This window comes from Ctenopharyngodon idella, chromosome 5 (assembly GCF_019924925.1).
Source record: "Ctenopharyngodon idella isolate HZGC_01 chromosome 5, HZGC01, whole genome shotgun sequence".
Lineage (NCBI taxonomy): Eukaryota > Metazoa > Chordata > Actinopteri > Cypriniformes > Xenocyprididae > Ctenopharyngodon > Ctenopharyngodon idella.
Window position 1 is genome coordinate 22,153,745 of NC_067224.1, and position 27,540 is coordinate 22,181,284.

Sequence of the window (27,540 nt, forward strand, 5' to 3'; positions counted from 1 at the left end):
AGTTTTACTCAAATTAGGGTGATGCAAAAATGAGTACACCCCACAACAAAAACTACTACATCTAGTACTTTGTATGACCTCCATGATTTTTAATGACAACACCAAGTCTTCTAGGCATGGAATGAACAAGTTGGCGACATTTTGCAACATCTATCTTTTTCCATTCTTTAAGAATGACCTCTTTTAGAGACTGGATGCTGGTTGGAGAGTGATGCTCAACTTGTCTCTTCAGAATTCTCCATAGGTGTTCGATTGGGTTCAGATCAGGAGCCACTGAATCACTTTCACCCTGTTCTTCTTCAGAAATCCAACAGCGGCCTTAGATGTGTGTTTAGGATCATTGTCATGTTGGAAAAGTGCACGACGACCAAGGGCACGGAGTGATGGTAGCATCTTCTCTTTCAGTATAGAGCAGTACATCTGTGAATTCATGATGCCATCAATGAAATGCAGCTCCCCGACACCAGCAGCACTCATGCAGCCCCACATAAGGATACTGCCACCACCATGTTTCACTGTAGGCACCATGCATTTTTCTTTATATTCCTCACCTTTGCGACGCCATACAGTTTTGAAGCCATCAGTTCCAAAAACATTTATCTTGGTCTCATCACTCCAGAGTATAGAGTCCCAGTAGTCTTCATCTTTGTCAGCATGGGCCCTGGCAAAATCTAGGCGGGCTTTTTTGTGCCTGGGCTTTAGGAGGGGCTTCTTTCGTGGACGCCACCCATGCATGCCATTCTTCTGCAGTGTACGCTGTATTGTGTCACGGGAAATAGTCACCCTAGTTTGGCTTTCTACTTCTTTAGATAACTGCAGTGAACTTGCATGCCGATTTCCTTCAACCCTTCTCATCAGAAGACGCTCCTGTCGAGGTGTTAACTTCCGTGGACGACCTGGACGTCTCTGTGAGATGGTTGTAGTTCCATCTTTTTAAAATTTTTGTACCACTTTTGCTACAGTATTCTGACTGATAAGTAAAGCTTTGCTGATCTTCTTGTAGCCTTCACCTTTCTGGTGTAAAGAAATAATTTTCTTTCTCACGTCTTGTGACATTTCTCTTTTATGTGGTGCCATTGCTGACAGCATGAAATGGGAAGGGGTTTTAACACCCTTTTATAGTCAACTGTCTCTTGGACACCTGTGTAATGAATAATTAGACTCACCTGTGGTTGAATTCTTGTTAAATTAGACATTTGTAGTCTAAAATTTAGCTTTGCTCCAGAGACTTTCAGTGGGGTGTACTCATTTTTGCATCACCCTAATTTGAGTAAAACTGAAAATTTTGTTCTCTAAGTTATATTATTAACCTTACTTTCATGTTATAAGTTAAACGTGTTATATAAAACTTAGTCTCGTCAACATTTTGGAAAAAAAAATTTCTGTTCATTGAGATATTGTTTAAAAGGGGGTGTACTCATTTACGCTGAGCGCTGTATATATTTTTTTTAAATAAAAATGAAATGATAATGTTTAATGTAATTTTAGACATATGTTCTCATATCCATATATTTTGTTCTATTGTCACAAGTAATAATCTCAAGGTTTACTGGGTTTTACACTATTCTTTGATTCTTTTGTTGTGTGGGTTTGGTGAAGTGTCCTAAATAAGAACATTGTCACGTGTGTCCTCCCTAATGCAGGGAGGACACACGCAGTTTATATGTAAACAAAAACTTTAGCATCCCGGACTGAGACAAACAGCTTAAATTAGACTATAATACAATCAGTGATTGTTGTATGAGTATTTTGGTACCTTTTATATAACAAGAGTAAATACAAAAACTAGGTTCACGTGTATATTTTATTACAAATATTGTTATAATTTTACATCAATCGAAAAATATTTTAAAGCACAAAAAATAGACACACAAGACAACAACAACACTGTTCAATTACTTTGGAGTTTGCAGCACGACTGTAGACAGCCCTTTCTGATGACAGAGTCCTGCCAAGGTTTCCCAAACGGTTCAGCGGAAATCCCCACCCTGCAGCCAGTTTCATTGGCTGAGGTTACAGTGACGGGTAGGTTTAGGGATCAGTGTTGCGTGTAGGCAATCGTTACTGTGATTTCACATTGCCAATGAAATGTTTTGAATCGGCTTCAGGGTGGGATTTCCGCTAAACTGGTTTGGGGGGGAAAAAAATCACGTTTTTTAGTACCTTACTTCTTTTCATCGCTGTTTCCTGGTGGTTTAGAGGACAATTACACAGAGTCGTCCCCTGTCATTTCAAAAATTAGTACAGCGAGTGTGTCAAGTATAAACGCCTCATCTGTTTGGGGAGGTGCACGCCCAATCAGCGGAGGTTTGCGATGCGGAGACAGGTTAAATTATAAACAAGGCTTTAAGTCCCTTTCACACTGAGCGTGATGCGATAAAGCGAAATGCAAATGCAAATCGCGATGAACAGTGCTTTCACACCGAACGTGAAAAGACTTATGTTCACGTAATATTATTGACAGATCTAAAGCGAACGGGCGCTCTCTGACTCATAACGTGCACCCAGAAGAAAAACATGCACAGTGCTCTGTACGCTGTTTCAAGCTCTTCAGATTGCATAATTCAGTGGAAAATAAATAGAAATGATATTCTATATATTAAAAATTCTGTATGATACTTTCAGACACCAATGAAAACTCTGTTGTGTTGAGTGGATTCTGACTAACTTAAACACCTCTGACTGGCCATTGCATCAACGCTCTTCACAGAGCTCTTACACATAACTCTTAAACAGACACACATGAGTGTTTGAAAGCAAAAATGGTTAAGTGATTTACAAAAACAACAAATAACATGCATGTTCACAGCTTGAAAACAGCAGAACAGTTAGCAAAGTTAACGAGCCACAAACAGATTTGATATTTAACCGCAAATATAGTTTTGATCAAAATAAGTTCACCATGCTCTGTTTGATTGACAGGCATGCACACACACTGAGGTATGTGAAATTTACCTATGACAGTGACATTCAATCACTTGCATTGTGTTAGTATGCTTTGTTTTGCAAAATGGAGAAGGATATACCAGTAAAATGTATGTATTTTCTTTATATAGAAATATGCTTTTCACTATTTTAACTGATAATGACATTTGTTGTTGATTATTTTCATTATTGATTTTTATCAATCATTTGTTGCAGATGCACATTTAGATGTACATGTTGTATGTGTACATTTAGAATTGTAATGCATGACCTCTTGTGGCCTGTTGCTTTATTAAAATGCCAAGAGCTACAAATCCATTTATGGAAAATATTATTTTGATTGTAGTGGTTTTTTTTTTTTTTTGTTTGTTTTTTTTTTTTTTTTTTACAAAAGTGTATAACTTTGTAACAGTGTGACAGCAAACAGGAGTGGTTTGTTACAGCTCATATAGGGTGGCGTGAGGTATCTCTCATTCTCTAGTCCCCATGGGCTTCTCATTATCGCCATGGTTACAGAGGAACAATTCTAAAAGAGCATTCATCATTGCTGGTTCAAGCAGTGTCAGGCGGCTTATGCATCTTTTCTTTACAGGACTGTGAAAGTCTTATTTTATTGTTGTATTTTTCCTTGAGCCATTTTTTAATAAATGTTCCAAAAGTTTGAAGTTACTCGTTTAGAAAAACTGAGTGAAAAAGCTCCAAAACATGCATTTCTATTTTTAAAAAATGTCAATTAGTTGCCTTTTGGATTGTTATGTTTTGTGTTCTTAGGTTTTGTTCTGGCAGATTTAAATGGCTTTGCAAGGAGAATCAATTAAAATCATTAAGAACATCCAAATGTCACTGGTAGAAAAACCTGACATTTATGAGCTCAGTTCTAAATCATTTGTGTTCATTGCTGATGATTTTTTTTTTTTTAGGAATCCTGCAAAAATCTCATGCAGGTTAGAGGATGCTGGGTTATATAGAATTATGAAGAAGAAAAAATAGAATTAATACTTGTTTATAAGTATATTGTTCTTTTGAAAATTATTGACTGATAAAACTGTTAGATATTAATGCAGAATAAATCATCAGATCAAACTGACTCATTAAACAACATTTAGTATACAGGTAAGAGTACTTCACCCTTTCTCTGTGTGCTGTTTATTTGTTACGCAAAACTTTAAAAAGTATGTGATGCTGCCAGAGGCGGACATCTGTTGGCAGCTCTCTGTGATAAGACTTAATACTGTGTGTGTGTGTGTGTGTGTGTGTGTGTGTGTGAGTGTGATAGTCCTCATATAACGGTTGGCGTATCCAGTGATACACTTTATACAGAACACATTTTGGCAAATTCACAAAACATTTTGTGAGAGCTATTTCAACACCAAAACTTCTGTTTTATTCATTAACATCCCGTGATGCATGTGCTGAATGCACTGACATTTCGCCATTGTCATTCTTTCAGAAGAAACACACCTCTTTATATTAGGCTCATTATAGATTGCATCTTTCTCAGAAAAGTCTGTGCTTTGCAGAGAGCAGATGGTAAACTGACGTTCATTTGATATATTTGTTTGTGTGCATTTTTATTGGTCATGATAGTATTATTCATCAAAGGACGATGAAATTATGGAAATGGGTGTTATAATCGCGCAAGGCATAGTGTGGTTAGTCAGGCACACCTATTGATTCAATTATCCGAACTGATGTGGTTTTACAGCTTCACACTGTAAAACTTGTCAGATAATGTTTTATGTGGTAACATCCAATTAACTTTTTTCTTTATTCAAAAATACGATTGAATAAACCTAACTACATTATTACCCCAAGGTTCAATCAGGTAGAAATAGCGCCACAAGTAAAAAATTTACAATTTGTACATTTTACATATATGAGGTCAGTAAGATTTTTTAAAAGAAATTAAAGGGTTAGTTCACTGAGCCATCGGATTTAATCAAAAATATCTTAATTTGTGTTCCGAAGATGAACAAAGGTCTTTGGGGTGTAGAATGACATGAGGGTGAGTAATTAATGACATTATTTTCATTTTTGGGTGAACTAACCTTTTAATACTTTTATTTACCAAGGACATATAAAATCAATCTTTGTTACAGAAAATAATTATTTTTCTGTGTCAAATAAATGCTGTTCTTTTGAACTTTATATTGAATAATAAATAAATAACACATGAATACATTTTGAATGAAAAAAACTTTAAATATATTCAAATAGAAAGGTTATTTTAAATTGTAGTAATATTTCACAATATTTAATGTATTTAATACGATGAAAACATATTTAATATTTTAATATTTGTGGACTAAGCTATTTCCCACAATTCACCTGTGTTGAAGTGCATCTTTGAATTACAAAATTTCTCTTCCTGTCATTCCAATTCAAATTCAACTTCCTGTGATTCTTTGAATTTGACACAACCCTGGTTGCTTCCTCCACAGCTTAGCACTTGGAACCAACCCGCAAGATTGTAATAACACTGTTTAGCACAGTTTTTGTCTGCACTTTGTGTCGCTACCTGATTTGCTTAAGTAAGTTATTTAGTGAATCACGTGCTAAAAAAAAAACAACACATGCAAATAATAAACAGCACTCTCAGAGGGCATGATGTCATTATAGCTTTTGTGTGTGTTATGTGCTCTTGTACAATATATGCCAAATACTCTTAGTATTTAGGAAAGGAAAGGGAAAGAAAGGAAAGAGGAAAAGAGAAAGAGACGTTCTTTACATTTTAATGTCTTTTATCCCCATGTATTAATTATTTTATTAAGATGTCTTTCAAAGAGGAGAAGGACTGAAGTTTTAAACTTGCTCAGCACTTTTAGATGCTTACACACATGAATGCCCACACACACTCCCAAAGAATCGGACGTGCGCACACTCGCTCAGCTGGATGAAAGGTACGAGAATAATTTTGGAATCTAACCTTTCTGTGTTGTCATCTCCTCGACACTGGGGCTTATTTGCATATTTCAAGAATGGTGACAAAGATTCTTGTTATACTGTATATGAATCTATGTTGCAGTCCTGCTCTGTGTTCCACCCAGTGCTTCACACATGTTATAATGGGCTTAACAACCACATGGCTGTGTGAAGTTTTTATCTACAGAGAAACTCAAAAATAGTCTTTAATTTACGACTGATATCATTTTCAAATTGGAATGTTATGTGAGAAATCCCACTTCTTGCATGAGCCCCAGGCTGTTCGATCTGTGACTGCTGTATTCATACAACATGCCTTGAGTTGCACGAGATTTCTTTTGTGAAAAAGACTTTACTTCACCCTGCAATGTCAGATTTTTCTCAGCTCATCAAAAGTCAATGTTCCTCTTATTGTATGTAATATCTGATGTAATGATGGTTCTAGACCAATGATAACCACTTGTGATTTTAGGGGGCACACTTTAACATTTAGTTCACCTAAAAATAAAAATTCTGATATAATTTACTCACCCTCATGTCATTTCAAATATGACTTTCTTCTGTTAAACATAAAAGAAGATATTTTAAGAAATTTCTCATTGTTTTTTTTTTTTTTCTCCATCCATACTATGGAAGTCAATGGGCACCGTAACAGTTTAGTTATTAACATTCTTCAAAACATCTACTTTTATGTTCAGAAGAAAAGAAACTTGGTGAGTAAATGATGACAGAATTTTAAGCTTAACCCTTTAATATTTTCAGGACTATTAAAGTCATTTTTACTGGGTCATGTATCACTGCATTCTCTATATGTGATCTAAAATAATTTCAAGTTCATTTATTTATTTGACAAGTAATCTTGTATTGTAGTGTGATAATGAGCAGTGATGACATAACCCACGTTTAATATCTAGGCACTTTTTTTTGCATCTGTGAACTTGATACACACTATAACATAAAACAAATTGATAACAAAAGAAAAAAAAATCTTCTGCATAATCTTACAGATGGGCCTAACACAAATCAACTTAAGAAAATGTATTTATCTGTAATATCATGCAAGCTCAATTTATAAAAGGCAAAACTAAACCACTTATTTTACATGTTATTTTGTAGCCTATCTGTTCTCTGATTGCGGACTCTTTGCGAAGTTTGCATAGTCGTGATTGTTATGTTGCTTAAAAGCAAACATCTAGACCTACTGTATAAGCAACACTGGACAATTGTATAGATTAGTATTATTTCTCACTATACGTGAAAATTACTGAAATTAAATGTTTTCTTTTAAAGAATCACAAGCCCGAACTGCCCCTGAGTAACATTACTCATTTTTGTCCAGACCCCTCCGTCTGGAGCAGCTCAGGCCCTCCCAGCAGTGTTTCATCAGAGGTCTTTGCTAGAAGGATTTAATCAGGGCCGCCGTGAGGGTGTCTCTCTGTCCCCCCTTCCCCATTGACCCATTTGTTTACCCATGAGTCCTTTCTCTTGGGTCATTATTGCTTTGTTTTTTAAACATATCTGACACACAGCACACACACACACACACACACACACACACACATACTGGATGGATGTTTTGAAGTAAGGCCTACATTTAATTACTTGGATCTGATTGTATGTGTGTTACTCTAAGGTTTGACTCTTTAGGAAGTTGTATACCTGTTTTTCAGTAAGTGTTGATGAAGTAAGTGACAAATTTGAGTTGTTAGCTTAACTTGAGACCACTAAATCACCCGTACACCTAATCACCTCCCGGAAACATCACAGGACACACACGCAAACACACTGTCACCTCACCTAAAAAACCTGTTAAACTTCACACATGACTGTCGCCTTACACATGGACTCAGAACATGTTTACAACCTAATAAAAGAAGAAAATAAAAACAAAAGCACAACCTAAATGTTAAGTGGTAAGAGGAACACACATTCACTCATCTGAACTTAGTATATTAGCCTACATTTGATTACTTTATTACAATAGTCACTTGACAGATACTGCTATAATAAAAATACTCTTACGGTCAACGTAATTTTTGTCATCAAGAAGGTCCGTGGACATTTGTTGCACACCTTCCGTGTTCAGCCCAATTTTTGTGAACAGGTGTGTTAGATGTAGGGAGACATACAAAATGTGCAGTGCTGGGGGTGCTCCAGGACAGGTTTGAAAACCCCTGCACTAGATGAATGTGTCTTTCCACACTCACGGCCAAGGAGTATACTTTGAAAGTCTTGCACGCTCAACTGTGCGTGAGACGGAGCAGAACATGGAAAATGAATCATCCACATTTTTTCTAACAAGACTGCTGCGTTTTAGATAATGGAAGGCACTTCCGGTTTGGGGAAGTTTCACTCAAAAAGACTAAAACAAATCATTTGAAATCATAAGGTTGGGCTACAAATAATCCTTTTCCGTCAGTTTGACTGAATGAGCTGTAAAATGTCCTTAACGTAACGCATGGTTTTATTGTGACATGATTTAACAAGAATTTTTCTACCCAAATCCTCAAATCTCTTTCCTGGTTTGTTTTTACATGGATGCTTTAAAATGTAATTGTCTTTTTTACTTCTAATCCCTATTAGCAGTGTTTACTGGAATGTTTCTAAATCAGGTAAATACAATATTTATTGTCTGTCAAAATTATGTAAATCACTTCGTCATCTATCACTCAATATTATCACTCAATGTTCCAGTTAATGAACATTTTTAATTAAAGGGATAGTTCACCCAAAAATGAAAATTCTGTTATCATTTATTCATTTACTCAAAAATAAATAAATAAATAAATAAAATATTGTAGTCAATGGGGAGCAAGGTCTGTATGGTTACTGACATTCTTCCAAATATCTTCCTTTGTGTTCAGCAGAACAAAAAGGTTTGGAACTAATTGAGGGTGAGTAAATGATGACAAAATGTTCATTTTTGGGTGAACTATCCCTTTAAGTCAACTTAGGTTACATAATACTGACATATATTACTACAGTGATATTTAACATGTTCGTAAAATTGCTGCAGAAATAATCGGGGTTATTTGTAGTCTGTTGTAGTCATTTGTTAATGTTTTTACACTTTTAAATGTCCTTTTAATGTTGGATGGTTGAAGGGTGCGTAGAAATTATGTTTTATTAATAACGTTCGGGAGAAGCACATTCAGATGATCTAACCAGTCAGCGCGAGAGGAGGCATATATATAGAGCCGTCTTACCTCGGTTCCACAACATTTTTCCAGCATCCCTTCTCACTCTCGATTATTCCTTTTCCAGTCAGGGATGGGGGAGTACTCTGGATTCAGCCCAAATTCTGAGCTTAGAGCCCTCTTCTCGGACACCATGCCAAATGCACATATTTCATACACTACCTGATTATATTTAAGTGTGAACTAGTGAATAACGTCATCTCATTGTACCCAGTTTTTGAAAATGCTTATTATTACATTCATAGAGCAAAACTTTTGCTTATTGTCTACAGTTTAATGGAAGTTACTCCCATAATTCATGCAAAGCATCATGGGCCGTAAGAAAAAAGGTGAATAGGCCTACCAAGGGGATAGGGCTTTGGCTCGTCCACTCCTGACAGCAAAACAGTGGCGTGCACAGGGGTGGTGCGAGGGTTTGAGCCCCTGCCCCTTTAAACGCTAATAGTAAAATGCCTTTTCGACTGAGGGGGATAATGTAAGTTATGAGCTGAAGAAAACACCACAACTCAAACACATTAAACACAAGTATCTGCATCCGACAGGGAAAGCCACGTTAAACTATATCCTATTTGTTAACTATATCTACAAGTTATTTTGAAGCCCTTAATATAAAGCATGTCTCATGTTTAGGACAAATTGGATTATGCACTTTCACCGCAGCAGCTCACTGTGTGTCCTCTGCTATTTTTCAGATGCGCTTGTAATATCAAATTACTGTATATCAATATAAACTGTATTGCCTCATCTTATATCCTTTATAAAATATATAATCGATATATCATACAAACTCAATATAATGCCCAGCCATATTTGGAATTTAAAAAGAATTCTCAATTCAGTTCTAATTTGAGCACAACACTGCAAACACTACATACCTGAAGGATCTAATTTAAAAACCTAACAAATTACTTTAGCTAATGTAATGTAATGAAATCAGACTGGTTCTGTCATTTTCAATGTTCAATGTTTATCGTTTAAATTTATGCCAAGCTGATTTGTCCTGTACAGTGGATGGAGACCAGGGTTTGTCAAGCTCCAAAAAGCACATAAAAGCATAACAAAAGCATCATAAAAGTAGTTATTATGACTTGGGTTCTATATTTCAATTTTTTCTGCAGTCATACAATAACTTTTTGTGTGGAACAGAAATTGAAAGTCGTTATTCACTGAAAATTTTGCCTTAAATCTTGTTGGACAGCTGTGTTCATAGTTCCCTGTTGTATGGAAAATACATTTTTGAACATCCTGCTATAAATAACTGATTTTATGTTCCACAGAAGAAACAAAGTCATATGGGTATCTAAAGATATGAGGCTGAGCAAATTATTTTTACAGAAATTACAGATTTTTTTTTTTAAATGAACATTTGGGTAAACTAAGGAGAGAGAGAGGTAAGAAAGAAAAAGGAAAGAAACAAATGAAAATTTAGATAATTTAAACTTTCTTTTTGGTGCTGATAAAGTGTGCTTAAGCCCACGTGTTTGTCTTCATGTAGCGTATCACTTTGAAGTAATTCGTAGATTATTTATAAATGTTCATTCATTTGAGAGTGTATGATTTCATTATGTCTTCAGTTGGTGCCAGACTGTTCTGACAATAAGCCTGTGCAAAAGGGACAAAGAGAGAGAAAGAAAGGCAGGGAGGGGAAAACTGAAAGAGAGGGCGTGCATGTGAGTGTTTGTGTGCGCTTGGTTTAGTGATATGCGTTTGTCCTTGTGTGTACCCTTGACATCTCATGTCGCTGAGTATAGTTATGTCTGTACTCTGTGTCCAATCAACTTCTTGGTTGTGCAGTCCCCTTCTCACACACAAACACACAAACTTGTACCCACACGATCTTAACTTCATCCTCCCTGTCTCTATTTTTATCAGTAATAATAGCGCACATACACACACACACATGCACGCACAGTCTGTCTCTCTATTATATTTAGGTGTCATTACACACCAGCCAATATGAGCTCAGTTCACAAGAGCCGATAATGCCGAGAACAACAATACTCTAAGCATCTCATCAGTATCACGACACTGACATTGATGTGATTAAAATTCTGTTATCATTTACTCACCCTCATGCCGTTCCAAACCGTGCATGACTTACTTTCATCTGTAGAACACAAAAGAAGATATTTTGAATAATTTTTCTGCTGTTTTTGTTCATACAGTGAAAGTCAGTAGGGTCTAGCACAAAACTGGACCCCACTGACTTTCACTGTATGGACAAAAAAACACTGAAACATTTTTCAAAAAAAATAAATAAATAAAGTCATACAGGTGTGGAACAACATGAGTTCATTTTGGGGGGAACTATTACTTTAATGTGAACTTTACATGTGGGACAAATATGTATATTTTGTCTGTATACTATTGACGCTAATGTAAACCTAGCAAATAACATTTATATAACTACTGTGCTGGAGACAAATGCAAGTCTCACACCAGTCAAGGCAGCATTGGAAATTAACTCAAATCTTGTAGATGCACACAGCACGGCAATAAATTTACTGAGCAAATGTGAAGATATAAACACATGCTCCCCATTTAGTATTGGAAAAATGTCATTTGAGTGTTGTTAAGCTATCGGGTTATGTCTAATCTACAGTAATGAGGAAGACTAAAGAATGTGTCAGTGGAAATAGAAAGTGAGAGCAAACCAACACCACTTGAGCGTGTGTGGTGTGACTGCTCTGGCTCGGAACCTCAGTGCGGCTGTATTTTTAGCCGGAGTGACCTTCTTAAACATGGCATTGCGTGAGGTCAAAGCAATAGCGGCCATAATGCTGATAGTGAGAGACACCCTGACCCTGTGATTGATATGGCTTGTTTGGAAAGTGCCACAGTTAGCAGGTCAGTAGTGTGAGTGAAACAACTAAAACACTTCCAAAGAATGCCAGAGAGATTTGACCCATATGCAGACCTCCCCTGGAATCTGCACAGAATTCCACAGAAAACTCTGATTTCAGGAAAATTCTAATCCTGTGATTTACAAAAGTTCCTACACGTGTGTTCATTTGTTCAATATTTTCTCTCATTTGAATTTGTTTTCAGTTACCAATAATATTGTAGGAATCTCAGCTTCTGTTAACACATTTAGATTTTTGCATATATAGTCCCTAGTAAAAAAGTAATATATTTCAAATACATTTATTTCATATTAAGTATAGTTCAAATATATTAACATATTTACTGACATATCGCTTGAGTCTGACTGATATAAAAATTATAATTAAACTTTATTTGGAGTACTACTTGTGCACACTGCACATTTCTTAATATTAAGCCTAAAATGTGTTTTAATGTCAATATTGATAAGGATTCTATGAACTTTGAATAATATCAGTCTTTAAATGCAAGATATTTAAAGTGTACCTGAAGTATACTTGCAAAAGTTCCACCTTAGCACAATCAAATATACTTTAGAAAAAAGAATATCTTTAGTTGGACCTCAACACTACTTCCACACAATTAAAGTGCATTAAGTACAAAATTAGTTATTCCAATTTCGCAGACTATATTTCGTATACCAGTTTAATATACCAAAAGTACAATTGCAGGGTATTTTATTAAGTATATAAATATGTAAATGTATTAGTAGTATACTTAGAATGAAATAAATGTATTTCAAATACATTTTAGTATATTTATTTTTCACTAGGGTTGTCACACTGAATTGAAGCAAGTCTTTTTACATCATTACTCACATGTGTGTGGCATTGTGTGTGTTTTAAATGGATTCAGTCAATGTATTTGTAGGCTAATATGGCTGTTTATTACTCTATACCAGGGGTGTCCAAACTCGGTCCTGGAGGGCCACTGTCCTGCAGAGTTTAGCTCCAGCTTACCACGACACACCTGCCTGGAAGTTTCCTGTATGCCTAAAAACCTTGATTAGCTGGTTCAGGTGTGTTTAAATGGGGTTGGAGCTAAACTCTCCAGGACAGTGGCCTCCCAGGAGCAGGATTGGACACCCCTGCTCTATACTGTTAAATGAATATAAATTAATAAAACATTAACAAAACGTCCTTCCATCCATCCATTCTTCCACAGGTTGTGGTTGATCTGTCTTTTGTTGTTAGAGCACCAAACTGTGTGTATGAAAAAAAAAGAGGTGAAAACATAGAGAGAAAAGAGAAAAACAAAGGTGGCAGTGAGATTTCTATGTGTTTTTTTATATAGGTTTTGACTGACATAATGCATCGCCTCAGCTCTCAGTTGCAAGTTTTTACACAAAGTTGTAAATGTGCAAAGTTTGACCACTTGTTCTAGACAGCCAAGAAAATATCAGAAATATGCCCTTCTCCTAATCTCTGTCATTCTATTCACTTTTTCTTTCTCACTATATGTGTGGTGACAGAATTGGCTGCCATCATCAGAACAGAATAATGATACTGAATGACTCTCTTTAACTTAGAATCTTTCCATCATTCCTTAAGCAATAAAGCAGTTATTACCCTTCTTTAGAAACCTGGCACTTGCATTAGGATAAAGTCACCTCTACTTACCACCATCATTTGGCCACTGACACACACAGGCACACGCACCATCTTTCAATTGTGCATTTTCACAGGGAATGTTATCTCTGAGTACTGGACCTGCAAATGACATTTCTAATGTAGCAGCTGCACACTGGACAATTGATGTAAGACTTCCGAGAAATTCGGCTACGATCTGTACTATTTTTTTTCTGTTCAATAACGTGAACGTACATGTACATGTGCAGACAAATACGCACCAATAACTCATGTATTTCTGTGCTTGTTTGGATGAGAGCTAGTATGCCTGTCCTGTTCAAATTACTGATAATGGATCTCATATTTTTTCTTCACAATTGACATTACAGTGGAAATACAAGTTCCATGTTTGCAGTATATTTGTTTTCCTCTGCTGATATAACAGTGAACAGAACATTTATGTCAGTGTTTTGTCATGTCATTAGTTTATGCTGTGTTTTTATTCTTAGGTTTGATGGAGGGAGGAGTGACATTTTCCCAATGGAGTTTTTCCTTCCTCCTCAAAGGACATGCCTAATCTGCTCTGATGAAGCATCTGGATGTCACTATGGAGCCCTCACTTGTGGAAGCTGCAAAGTGTTCTTTAAGAGAGCTGCTGAGGGTAACATAAACACACCCATTATAACAAAAGTCTGGCTTTGGATTGTATTAACGGCTAAATATATTCACCGTATGTGAGGACTGTATTCAGTTTAATTAGAACTTTTAATTACAGCTAACTGTCATTAAAGCCACATTACATGCCAATATAGCCTTTTCACAAATTAATATACTTTCGACCATGTGTCCAGGACAGCTTTTATTGTTTTTATAATGTCACTTAAAATATCAACAGTTGGCACATAATACACAGGCATTCAGAAATTCAGTTAAAGAGAGCAAGAAAGAGAGAAAGCAAGTAGGCGACACTTTGTGTCCTAACTATACACAAATTAGGGACACATTCTTTCCCTATTATGCAACCCAAAAGAAAGCGTTACAGTGAAAATCGAATACGTGCAACCTTACAAAGTACAGACTTGGCTGTGATATGTGCAAAGACCTGTCATAAACATATCAGTAATCAGTGAGACCCAAATACTTACCTCAAAGAGACTTAACCATCGATTTGAGCATTGTTCATGTCTCTTATTCATTTCCTCACCCACACACACACAAAATAAGTTATTATTTGCTCTCAATGTGTTGAAATTTGCTTCCAATGTGTGAAAAAAGCAACTTGGACATTCTGCAAGATATCTTCATGAAAAGCTTTTGTGTTCCATGGAAGAAAGCACACTACCAAAATTGATAGTAAAGACTTTTACATTGTTAAAAAATGTTGTTCTTTCAAACTTTCTATTGATAAAAGAATCCTAAAAAAATGTATCATGTTTCCACAAAAATGTTAAGCAGTTTTCAACATTGATAATACAGTAAGAAAATTTACTGAGCAGGAATAAATTACATTATAAAATATATTCAAATAGAAAACAGCTATTGTAATAATATTTCAAAATATTACTGTTTTTACTGTATTTTTGATTGAATAAGTGCAGCATTGGTGAGCGAAAGTGACTTCTTACTGAGAAATCTTACTGACCACAAACGTAGTAGTGAACGTCATACAGATTTGGAATAACATGAGGATAAATGATGACAATTTTTTTGTTAAGACTGAATATATGCATATATATACACATTATAAATATAAAGAAAAATAATATACATCAGTGATACTTTTAGGATGTGTACAAGTGTGCAAAGTTTAATAATGTTTAGGCTATGTAAACCTATGTGAATCATGGAAATAAATGTACTTTAAGTTGCAAAGTATACTACACACTTCTGATAAACTGATGACCTTTTTGCTTTGAGCACCCACAGAGATTGTGGAACACAACAATTTATCAAAGTTAAGCAGCGTTAAAAGGTCTTGCCCCACAGCCAACAATGTACTTCAGTTTAATCAAATACAGAAATATCACACTATTATATTGATTCAACATTTGTCTGTACAGACAGAGAGAGATGTGTGACAATATACGTGGGAGTAGTCTTATTCTGGCCTCCTTGTTGTCATTTATGAAAATTTGTTGATAGATCTGTAAGGTTAGAGAGTGATTTCGGCATTCATTTTGTGCTTGATTTATTGTTGATTATGTTTTGTTGATTAGTGGGCTTTTTTTTTTACATCTTGTTTTAATTCTGTGTAGGTCTGGCAGTGAATGTCTGTTACGTCTCTTTGTAATTTTATGTCAGACCGGACTGCAGTTGTGTATGTTACTTCAGCGGCGGCTCTGTATTCCTGATTAAGACACACACATACACACACACACAACAGAACCTCTTTTCAAATCTCACTCTGCACTTTTCATTTGGCTGTCCTCGAGTGCCCAGAGTATGGGCTGTGACCTATCAGACTGGCTTGTCACGTTAACAGCTCCCTCTAATTGGAGCATTCTGTGTGTGTGTGTGTGTGTGTGTGTGTGTGTGTTCCCTATTTTTATTCTGATCTACATTTTATCTTGGTGTAATTGTGATGCTCCCAGCTCTGTCCTTTCTGTGGCTTTTCATTTGGCTGCCAACTGACCCAAACTAAGGTAAAACTTCTGAAGAACTTCTGTTTCTTCTCTTAGGGAAGCAGAAGTATCTCTGCGCTAGCAGGAATGACTGCACCATAGATAAACTGAGGAGGAAGAACTGCCCATCCTGCCGTCTGAAGAGGTGTTTTGAGGCTGGGATGACCCTGGGAGGTAAATTCCTGTGACAAAGTGTCATATGTGCTCTACTCTTATGCACTGTATAGTTGTTATAGGGATAGTTTACCCCAAAATGAATAATTTACTTACCATCATGTTGTCCCAAATCTTTATGATTTTCATTCTTTTCTGGAACAACACATTTTACATTTTGTTATTTTTTTTTTTTCATTTTACAATAATTCATTGTGACCACAACGTTTAAAAAAAACACCAAAAAAAGCACTGTAAAAGTAGTCATTACGACTTGTATGCTATTTTATATGTGTGAATTTTTTTTTTTTTATGTGTGAGGAACAGGCCAAATTTTAAGTTACTTTTCTTCCCCTCCAGTCGGCAGAGAACTGCTGTGAATCATCCAGTTGTGAACCGAATCAGTCCAATTTGTGAGCAAATCATTCAGTTTGATTTGTGAAACTCACAGTCACTTAGATCAATCATGGAAAAGAACTGACTCAAAAGAACAATTTGTTCACAAAATGACCTGAAATGACCTTAGCAGAGAAGAATGATTTACATTTCAATAATGACATTGTTGGGTGAGCTATTCCTTTACAGCCCAGGCATAGTAATGAGAAGTTTGCTGGCTCGATCACTGCAAGGAGTAAGCCATCTTACCCTAGGTTGTCCACTTAAGTCGTGGAAACAAATTCCACTGGCCCTGGTCATGTGGTGATATGTAAAATTTGATTTGATTTGATGTGATATAACATCACAGATGCCTTAAATTACACAATTGACTATTAAGCTATCTGCAAAAGATCATTTAGAGTTTTGGCAGTTTGCCAAGTGCTCATATTTGAGTATAAAGGACCTGTGTAGGTGTGCATAAAGGGTCCAAAACCTTTTTGCTACATCTGCCGTTGGTGAGTGAATTAAGAAAATGGTTATAAATATTTCTAAAGGCCATGAAACTGCATTTGCACAAATGTTATTAAAATGATACATTTTGTCCCTATGACAAGAATGGTGCCTCAATGTGAGAAAAATTCTATACTGTATGTGTCCTGACACATGCAGATCAGGAGAAAAAAAATAATTCTAGACAAACTTCAGAAGGTAAATTTTCCACTCTCAGCATAAAAAGATTAATTCGGAGACAGTTTGGATTTTCTTTATTCTTTATTTAAATCGCTCACATTGCTTCCATCAGTGTGGGTCAGTTGTCAGCTAACTGAAGAGTAACTCACCAGTTTTATTTACTCGCCAAAGCCAATTTTTACTAGGATATGGCACCTGACAAGTGCCGATTTTTGACCCTGTGTGTGTGTGTGAAGCTCTGAACTTTATATTGAGTTGTAATGGTAATGCAGTTCTATAGCAGCTGAGACATTTTAAAGACTGCTTTGACAGAGAAGAAGAAAGAATGCGCGTGTCTTCAAATTATCTGTAGGGAACTTTACTGAAGTAGTGCAGTCAGCTTTGCATCTCTCCTTGATCTCTCTCTCCCTCTAGGACACTCGCGGTTGAATTATTGATGAATAATTAGGGGGTTTATCTCTCTGGTCTGCATTAAGAGGTCTCCCTCTCTTAAGGTCTTCCTCTCTCTCCCTGTGGGCTTTCACTAATTTAATACATTTTCATGTGATTTGCAGTGAGCGATAGATAATGGATCAGAAGTAATCGACGCACAGCTTATTGCATGCTGGTTTTATCAGTTAATTTACAGCATACTTATCCTTCATAAAAAGATATTTCATTTTTGAAGAACGGGAGCTGTAGATTATTCCATAGAAAAGGGCCATTTCAATTCATTAGGACTTTTTAAAAGTGTGTTTCATAACTTTTTTCATTTGTTTAAGACTGTATACAGTAGGTCACTGGGTAATGATATCCAATCAGCTTGATTGTGATCACTGAATCTCTCTGTCTTTCTGTTTCATTCTTTGAATGGATAAAATTAACTCTGGATCTGAATCTGTCTCCATCTGACTCAAACCCAGAATTAATGGACTGATTAAACTGTAATTTAAAGAGTATTTCTTCAGTTCTGCTAGAGTACAAATTATAACTTTAAAATCCTAAATCATTTTCTTCATTGATGCTCAAGAAGGCAAAACTTTTTGAATAGGTGTCACATAAATGGAAGTGTTAATCAGAGGCATGACACAGAATATCCAAGATAAGAACATTTAATAAACACGAAAGAATTATAACAAGGAGAAAATACGCTAACACTACATAAAGATGAGAACCGACAGAGGACTCAACAAAACAGGGAGTTTACAGTATATATACATGAGTAAATGAGGGCACTAAACAAGAAACAGGTGAACGTAATTAGAAACCTTAGTAACAAACATTGAGCTAAGCTGAATGGAAATACAGGAAACAAATACATGAACAACAACCCAATGGAGCTAAACAGTACTCTGACAACAGGATGATTTAGGTTAATTGTACTTATTTTATCTTCTGGGAATTATGTGTTTATTCATCCTCTTTCCTAATATTTCTATTTAATTTAATTTAATTTAATTTATTTATTTAATATTTCCTAATATTGAATTTTTCTAATATATTTTAAAATGTCATTTATTCCTGTGATTGCGAGTACAGGAAAGTACAGATGTCATGTGGAGGGTTTTCGTGGCAGAACTTTGCTATGATTATGTGCATGCAAATACAGAAGCACCTTGACCTTGATAAACTGCAAATAATTGCTACTATTTATCTAGAACATCCACTGCCGTATTTGTTGTGAAGCCAGAGGTTTTCTATAGAGTCTTGGTCATACTAGATAAAATTACATAGAAATTGGAAGAATAATCTGAGAGGAACCTCTCCAAATTATTCTTCAGGTGTGCTGTATCGTGAAGTAATGCATGGCTTTCAGTTAATCAAGCAGTAAGTTCCTGAGCAGGCAGGCTTCTTGACTTGGTGACAATGACCTGCAATTATCGTATTGAAATGTTCTCAGGCTGCTGATATAGGGCAGCATTACAGCACGATGAGGTTGTTTTCTTTGATTGCCGAGGAGGTGGCGGCACAGCAAGGGATATAAATGAGGAGGAGAGATCCAGTTTCAATTGGACACAAACTCTAAAGCACCTATCTTAAGTTATTATAGAGCACATGCAGAATGGGAGACGAAGAGAGAGCATGTATTATTCTATAATCAGTCAAATCAGTAACAACTTCCATCAGCGTCTAAATTACAGGAGTAAGAGATGGAACCAAGAAAGAGTGTGAGAGAGACTAAAGTTTGGCAGAAAATGTAAGAGATGTGAGGTATTTCCAAAGGAACTAAAAGAAAAAAAATGACAGGATGGGGAGGATTAGGAGAGCTGTCTCTCTGAGTAGAGAAAAGAGAGGAGAAAGAGTGTTATCAGCACATTATAGAATTATGGCACTTTTGCCCCGCTAGACCCTCTCTGGCAGCTGGAGGCCATATTAACAACATCTCAACACCTTTCACAGTACTGCCTCATTGACACACACATGCGCGCACACACTGTCACATGGTCTCCTGCTCCTCTGTAAGATCGTCAGGGGTCTGGGTGAAAATTGAATACATGATGAAAGTCATTGGGCATATGAGAGAAAAGAAGGAGGGGGGGAAAGAGGGCAAGACACCACAGGAGAGAGATAAGAGAGAGTGGCAGATGGCATAGAAACAGAAAAAAGAGATGCAATGATGCAAAGTTCAGACTCGTTACATGCTTACGGTTCATTCTTTTTTAAAACCTGGTATATAAAGATACTAAACATGTCCATGCTCACTTTCGTGAACTGATATGTACAAAATATGCCATGTTTTTATTGAGCCATGTTCACACCCGGAACAAGATGTCCTACGTAGATAGTCACAACCTTTCTTAAGCGGGTTTTACATACTTCTTTGAAAGACATTCTAGGAGGATCATAGTCGGTACAGAACAGTGCTGCTGGTGTTCAGTGTTGTTTTAAAATGACACTAACACTGCTTACCATGTTTAAGGAGAGACCAGGGACCTCATGTCACTCAGTCCGCATTATGGTGTTCAACAAAGTGGTGGCAGTAAAAAAAATTGGTGTTATAGGTGGTAAAACAAGTCTATTGTCGACCATTTGTGTTATACCTCGTCTCTTGGCCTGTCAAATACAAACGCATTTGATATGAGCAGACTGGTTTTGCATAAATATCCCATATCACCAACCACAATGCCTGTCACTATATCACCTTTCCTTCTGTGTCTGGGATTAGTGTGAGCAGACAGTTTCTTATTGGATATCCTATCTTATTGGTCACCTGAGAGTTGAATTAATAAAAAATTAACATTCGAAATCGCATCTAAGCTTTCTTACCAAGAAGTCAGTTGCACAGCTTGAAGATTAAAGTTGATTTCCAATGTTACTATTTATAGCCTAATCGTAACGGCTTGACCTAGGCTACCTTGCACCTATGTAGGTCAGAGCTATTTGCTCACAGATTAGTTGCATGTCACTTTTTTTATGAATAAGGAAGAAAATAGGGCTTCAAAAATGCTTAAAAACTGAGTTAAAATGACAAATGTCATTTTCTTGTGCAACAAATGGTCAATAAAAAGGGGACAGTGCCTAGTAAAATGTTGACTGTTAAGCTCAGAAGGTCAAGCCAAATATTAAAGAGCTGCTTTATTTCTGCTTTATGCTTTCTATTTAGTTTCTATGCAAACTTTGCTGCATTTCTCCTATTATCTAACTTATCCTAATCTAGTTATCAAATAAACCTGGCATTGTATATTACAAATATTGTTGGCTCCTTCACAAATTGCTTTTGTTGGATAAAAGCGTCTGCTAAATGCATATACATGTATATATAGACACACAAACACACACACACACGTCTTTATTGCACTTTTATTTTGCATTAATTTAAAGGGTTAGTTCACCCAAAAATGAAAATTCTGTCATTTATTACTCACCCTCATGCCGTTCCACACCCGTAAGACCGTCGTTAATCTACGGAACACAAATTAAGATATTTTAGTTGAAATCCGATGGCTCCGTGAGGCCTTCATAGGGAGCAATGACATTTCCTCTCTCAAGATCCATAAAGGTACTAAAAACATATTTAAATCGGTTCATGTGAGTACAGTGGTTCAATATTAATATTATAAAGCGACGAGAATATTTTTGGTGCGCCAAAAAAAACAAAATAATTTTGTGATGGCCGATTTCAAAACACTGCTTCAGGAAGCATCGGAGCACAATGAATCAGTGTATCGAATCATGATTCAGATCGCGTGTCAAACTGCCAACGGCTGAAATCACGTGACTTTGGCGCTTCAAACAGCAGATTCGATACACTGATTCATTTATGCTCCGATGCTTCATGAAGCAGTGTTTTGAAATCGGCGCTCCAAAAATATTCTCGTCGCTTTATAATATTAATATTGAACCACTGTACTCACATGAACCGATTTAAATATGTTTTTAGTACCTTTATGGATCTTGAGAGAGGAAATGTCATTGCTCCCTATGAAGGCCTCACGGAGCCATCGGATTTCAACTAAAATATCTTAATTTGTGTTCCGAAGATTAACGAAGGTCTTACGGGTGTGGAATGGCATGAGGGTGAGTAATAAATGACAGAATTTTCATTTTTGGGTGAACTAACCCTTTAAGAAAAGCAGTCTCTGAATGCTTAAAGTAATAGATTTATAATTTAGTAATTAATAACCTTAAAGGAATAGTTCACCCAAAAATGAAAATTATCTCATAATTTATTTACCCTCAAGCTATCCTAGGTATCACTTTCGTACGGCTGTTGCCAGAAAGCCAGTGATTATATTTTGTAACATTACAAAAACCTATTGCTTCGCTTCAGATGGCATTTATTAACCTACTGGAGTCGTATATTACTTTTATGATAGATAGATGCACTTTTTTAGCTTCAAAAACTCGGGACACTATTCAATGCCATTACAAAGCTGGGAAGAGCCAGGATATTATTTTTTATAACTCTGATTCATTTTTGGGTGAATTATATATATATATATATATATAAACACATATATATAAATCTACTAACTTAAATATTTGGAATATTTAAATGTTAATATTTTAAATATATTAAGTAAATACTTAAAAGTATCATTTCACTGTACTTTTTTCTGATTGTTTCAAAATTAGCTGTGCGTCTGTGAAGAGTTTCTGTAATTTTTAGTTCCCAGTATGCTTTGCAAGGGACCCCATTCATGGAGTAAATTTTGACATTAAGGGTTTACTCACACTAGGCATGGTTGCCTTGAACCGAGCCCGAGCGCGATTGTCCCCCCTCCCCACTCCCCCGCTGGCCTGCACTCACATTGCACTTAATGTACTAGGCCGGAGCACGTTTACGTCATATACAATGCAACTTTTTGTATGGAAGAAAACAGGAAGAAATGCACTTTTGCTAAGATACTGAGTAATATATTTATCATTTATGCTGCGCAGCATTAATTGGAAAGTGTACTATCCAAGCAGTAATAAAGATGTTTTCCGTCATAATGATGACAGTAGTGCACACAAAAGTAGTAGCTGTTTCATGCTTTGGCACGGTTAGCGCTCACACTGCATGCGTTTCGCGCTCGAGCCCAACTGAACCGTGCTCCGGCCCACCTCTTCCAGGCGGGCCTAGTGTGAGTATACCCGAAGTGTTATTTTAAGTGTTTTTCAGTAAGGACCTTTTACTGTATAATGTTCAGTTATGTTGTAGATTTAAAAGGGTTTCTGTTATATTTTTGAGTTTTGTTACCATTGTGCAGAAGAGTGATGCTTGTGCTTAGGCTTGCCTAAAAAGCAATTACTGTCTAAACCCAGTCATGGATTTATTCATAGATCCAATCAAAGATGTATCAATTTAAACCAGCTATTTCTGAGATATATATGAGATACACAGCTATATATGAGATACATACATTTAATGTTAAGTTGGGCATCACATTGAAAACATGAAAACATCCTTCCTTCCTAAAAGATTATAAAACCATAATTTCTCATTGTTTTCAATCAGACTATGCTAATTTGAAAAAAAAAAAAGAAAAGAAAAGAAATCTAATAAAGTATTAGGGTTATGTCAAATGAAGTGATCTTTGGACTCTTCAAATAGACAGATGAAAAGAGCCTCACAATCACAACAAATTGTAGCATAAAATAAAATTCCTAAATTCAGTGTAACTGTAGCAAAAGCATGGAAAATATTTATGTCAAGAAGAAAGTATGATTTCTTACCCTTAAAAGAAGTAGAAAACTCATTGTGAAACTCTTTGAAACTGAGAAACTGTGAGCTTACACTCTTATACTCTTAATCAAGAGTGGCAGATACAAGAAATAACAGCTTCTGAAAAAGACACCTCTGTGCCTGTGGTGCAGGTGGAAATGAGACCTTCCCATGAAATGTTTAAATCAAGGCAAATACATTCCTTTTTAAGAATGTAGCTAAATATACAACAACTATACTAGTATCTAAATAAACTCATTAGATTAAATAAACCCATCATTTCACCAACAAATGGAAGTTTTATCAGAAAACTAATCAGAAAGAAATCACTTGAAACTAGTGAGATGGCAAAATGAACATGATAAAAGCGGTCGTTTGTTGCCATTTTTGTAGTTTAAGATTTAAAACCCAAGCATCGATGTTTTACCTCAGTTTTACAATAAGAGGCAGTCGTGGCCTAATGGGTAGCGAGTCTGACTGGTAACCCAAAGGTTGCTGGTTTGATTACTTGGTTGCACGTGTCACTTTCACTTTTTTTCACTTTGAACTGATACATTGATCATAATGAATTAATTTGTGTTAAGATTGCACATTAGTCACACAGAAATAAAGTGGTATTTACCATTATTTCACAAAAGAAAGAGGACGCACATTTGGTTGCTTCTGTTTATTTGTAGTCATAGGACTGTTTACATCACATTTAGAAAGAATAAGCATTTCTACAAATTTTCCACCAAAAATACAACCTGAGCAGCTTTAGCACTCTTTCTAGTGACAGTCCCAATACAGTTATATTTTCATTCAGAGAAACAGAAGTTCCCGAAAAACCGGAGTTGCTTTATTTTATGACATATGCAGAGCTAAATATGGATATCAGACAGTCCTGTAAGAGACGAGATGTACTGACAGATAAAATAAATACACAATTGTGATGGCCTATATAATATGTCTGAATTCTTCAAGCGGTCGTATTTAATATGTTTACTGCTGCTGCATGCTGCTGTCAGAAAGTTTTGAGCTAAAATGGTTTTAAAAGTCTTTAATGCTGATGTTAGCTGGTATGAAATCATCAGGTCTGCAACAATGCTTATGTAGGTTTCCCAGCAGAACATTGCCCAAAGCATCACACTGCCTCCGCCGGCTTGCCTTCTTCCCATAGTGCATCCTGGTGCCCGGCCATCCACGTGATGTAAAAGAAAACGTACTCGGTTACGTAACCTCGGTTCCCCTAGATACGGAATGAGTACTGCGTCGTCTGCCTTTGGGCAAGATGCAACGGGGAAACTCCTATTTTCACAGATTTCTGAAGCCTTTTTCAATCATGCAGTGAGACTGCACAGCCATTGGTTTGTGGAGTTCAAGTAAACAAACCAATGACGGTGCGGCAGCGCACACAAGCCAATGGTGAGCGAACCCGCTCGAGCCCGCCAAAATGGGTGGAGTATCGGGCTATATAAGCGGTCGTCTCACCTTGGCAAACTGATTTAATTCGACTGAATGAAGCGACAACATGAGGCATCCTACGAATAGGGGATAATACAATCACGCCGTGCTATGAAGGGGGACGACAAAGCATTCGAGTGGAGCACTAAGAAGGGCTTGCAGCGGATGCACATAGTATAATGCACCCCGGAAAAAGCCACGGACACTGTAGTCATCCTCCCATTCCCATACAGCCTAGGAACCCCATGGGGCCTAGAGCATATATAGGGAACAGAAAAATACATAACTACCCAGACTTGGTCAGGGCCGTAGACGAATGTTCATAAGCTTGTCACATTGGTGAGGCTTATGCAGAGAGAACCTGCGTTTGCAACGCAGGAACGTCTAGGTTATAAAACATGACAAATGTGGACGGTGAGGCCCAGCCGGCCGCCTCACAAATTTCCACGATGGACACGCCAGTGGACCATGCCCAAGGACGTAAGTCGGCAGTCTGGAGTGGTTCAAAAGGAGGGCCCTTAAGACCTCTAAGAACCAAAGACAGGTCCCAGGTAGGAACTGTGCGGGGGCGGGGAGGTTTTAGCCTCCTAGATCCCTTTAGGAAGCGAACAACAAGGTTGTTTCTCCCTATTGACTGCCCTGCTACAGGAGAATGGGAGGCCACTATAGCAGCGACATAGACTTTAAGGGTAGAGGGAGTACGGCCCCTATCCATTAAGTCTTGAAGGAAGGACAATATCAGGGATATGTTACAAGTAAATGGGTCTTCGTTCCGGGCTGTACACCAGGCAGCAAAGACTGACCATTTTAGGGAGTAGAGCCGTCTCGTTGACGTTCTCAGGGAGGTTTGAAGGCTCCCGTTGAGAAACTACACATGGAGATCCCACAGCTGCCATATTGTCCCTCCCGCTTGAGAGAGGAGGTCTCGTCTCAGGGGAATCGGCCATGGAACCATGGACAGTAGCTGAGACAGATCTGAAAACCATGGTTGGCTCCTTCATAAAGGAGCCACCATGAGGACTTTGTGGGCACCCTTCCTGATTCATTTGATAAACTGGGGAATCAGAGCTATCGGGGGAAAAACGTACAGGAGGAGGCTGGGCCAATCGTAGGCCAGCGCATCTCTGGTCTTTGAAAAATAAATTGGGCAATGATAGTTGTCTTCTGAGGCAAAGAGGTCGACCTCTGCCCTCCCGAAGGCATCCCAAATTTTCTGAACTACGAGGGGGTGGAGTGACCATTCCTCCGAGGGAAGGTTGTTCCGGGACAACATGTCCACCCCCTTGTTCAGTATGCCCTGAATATGTGCTGCCCTCAGTGAGAGCAGGTTGAGTTGGGCCCACTCTAAGACAGTTTTCGCTAGAGCAAAGAGGGGCTTTGACAAGAGCCCCCCCTGGTGGTTTATGAAGGACACCACTGTCATGTTGTCTGATCTGACCAGGACATGGTGTCCCACCAGGAGAGGAAGGAAAAATTGGAGAGCTTGATATACCGCCATCATTTCCAGGCGGTTGATATGAAGCTCGCTTTCCTGGCTGCTCCAAGCGCCGAAGGCTAAGTGGCCGTCGCACAGAGCTCCCCAGCCCATCTTGGAGGCGTCTGTGAAAACGACTTTCCTCTTGAACATAGTCCCTACAGGAAAAAAGGGCACTGCCCGCTGGGGAGGGGCCTGACGATGTCCCGACAGAAACTATTCATCTAAGCAGCTGCAAGCCCGACCAATCCTCAGCGTCTGAGGCTAAGGTCTGTTTTTTCCTCACAGGTTCCTGGGAGGAAACAAATGGGAGGGCACATTCTGTCACATTCTGAAAAGAACGCTATCCACGAGCGCAAGGAGGCCAGACTTATATTCTTACAATGAGAGCAGGTCGTTTCAGTGAGCGCGGCTTCTGCGTGGGATTTCCCCAGACATCGCACGCACTCGCTGTGCCCATCATCAGCATGCAAAGGGGCTCTGCACGTGCCACAGCCATGGCGTGACATTTGAAACAATGCCGCAGGAAATTTGCTGCTTGTGAGCGGTGGGCTGCTTGTGAGTGGTGGGCTGCTTGAGAGCGGCGAGTTGAGAGTGGCAAGCAGAGGAGAGGCAAGCTGATCTTGCTGCTGCAGAGCGGCGAGCTGATCAGCAGCGAATTCCAGCTGCTTGCAGGTAGAAGGCAGCTTCAAGTCTCGGGATCAACGAAGAGATGTGATCTGCGTTGCTGAAGGAGAATGAATAAGTTTGCCAAGGTGAGACGGCCACTTATATAGCCTGATACCCCGCCCATTTTGGCGGGCTCGAATGGGCTCGCTCACCATTGGCTCACGCGTTTACTTGAACTCCACGAACCAATAGCCGTGCAGTTTCACTACGTGATTGAAAAAGGCTTCGGAAATCGGTGAAAATAGGAGTTTCCCCATTGCGCCTAAAAGCAGACGACGCAGTACGAGTGTAGTATCGAAAGGGAACTTGATTCATCAGACCAGGCCAGCTTCTTCCATTGCTCCGTGGTCCAGTTCTGATGCTCAGGTGCCCACTGTTGGCACTTTCGGCGGTGGACTGGGGTCAGCATTGGCACCCTGGCTGGTCTGCGGCTATGCAGCCCCATACGCAACAATCTGTGATACACTGTATATTCTGACATGTTTCTGTC

General features: G+C 37.7%; 1 protein-coding gene across 1 annotated transcript in view; it reads left to right on the forward strand.

Moving 5' to 3' along the window:
- Positions 1-27,540, forward strand: part of ar (androgen receptor) — a 107,976-nt gene that overhangs the window by 16,242 nt on the left and 64,194 nt on the right. Inside the window, exons 2-3 of the mRNA XM_051892930.1 lie at positions 14,005-14,156; positions 16,174-16,290. Coding sequence (XP_051748890.1) covers positions 14,005-14,156; positions 16,174-16,290 — 269 coding nt within the window. The remainder of the gene's footprint in view (positions 1-14,004; positions 14,157-16,173; positions 16,291-27,540) is intronic.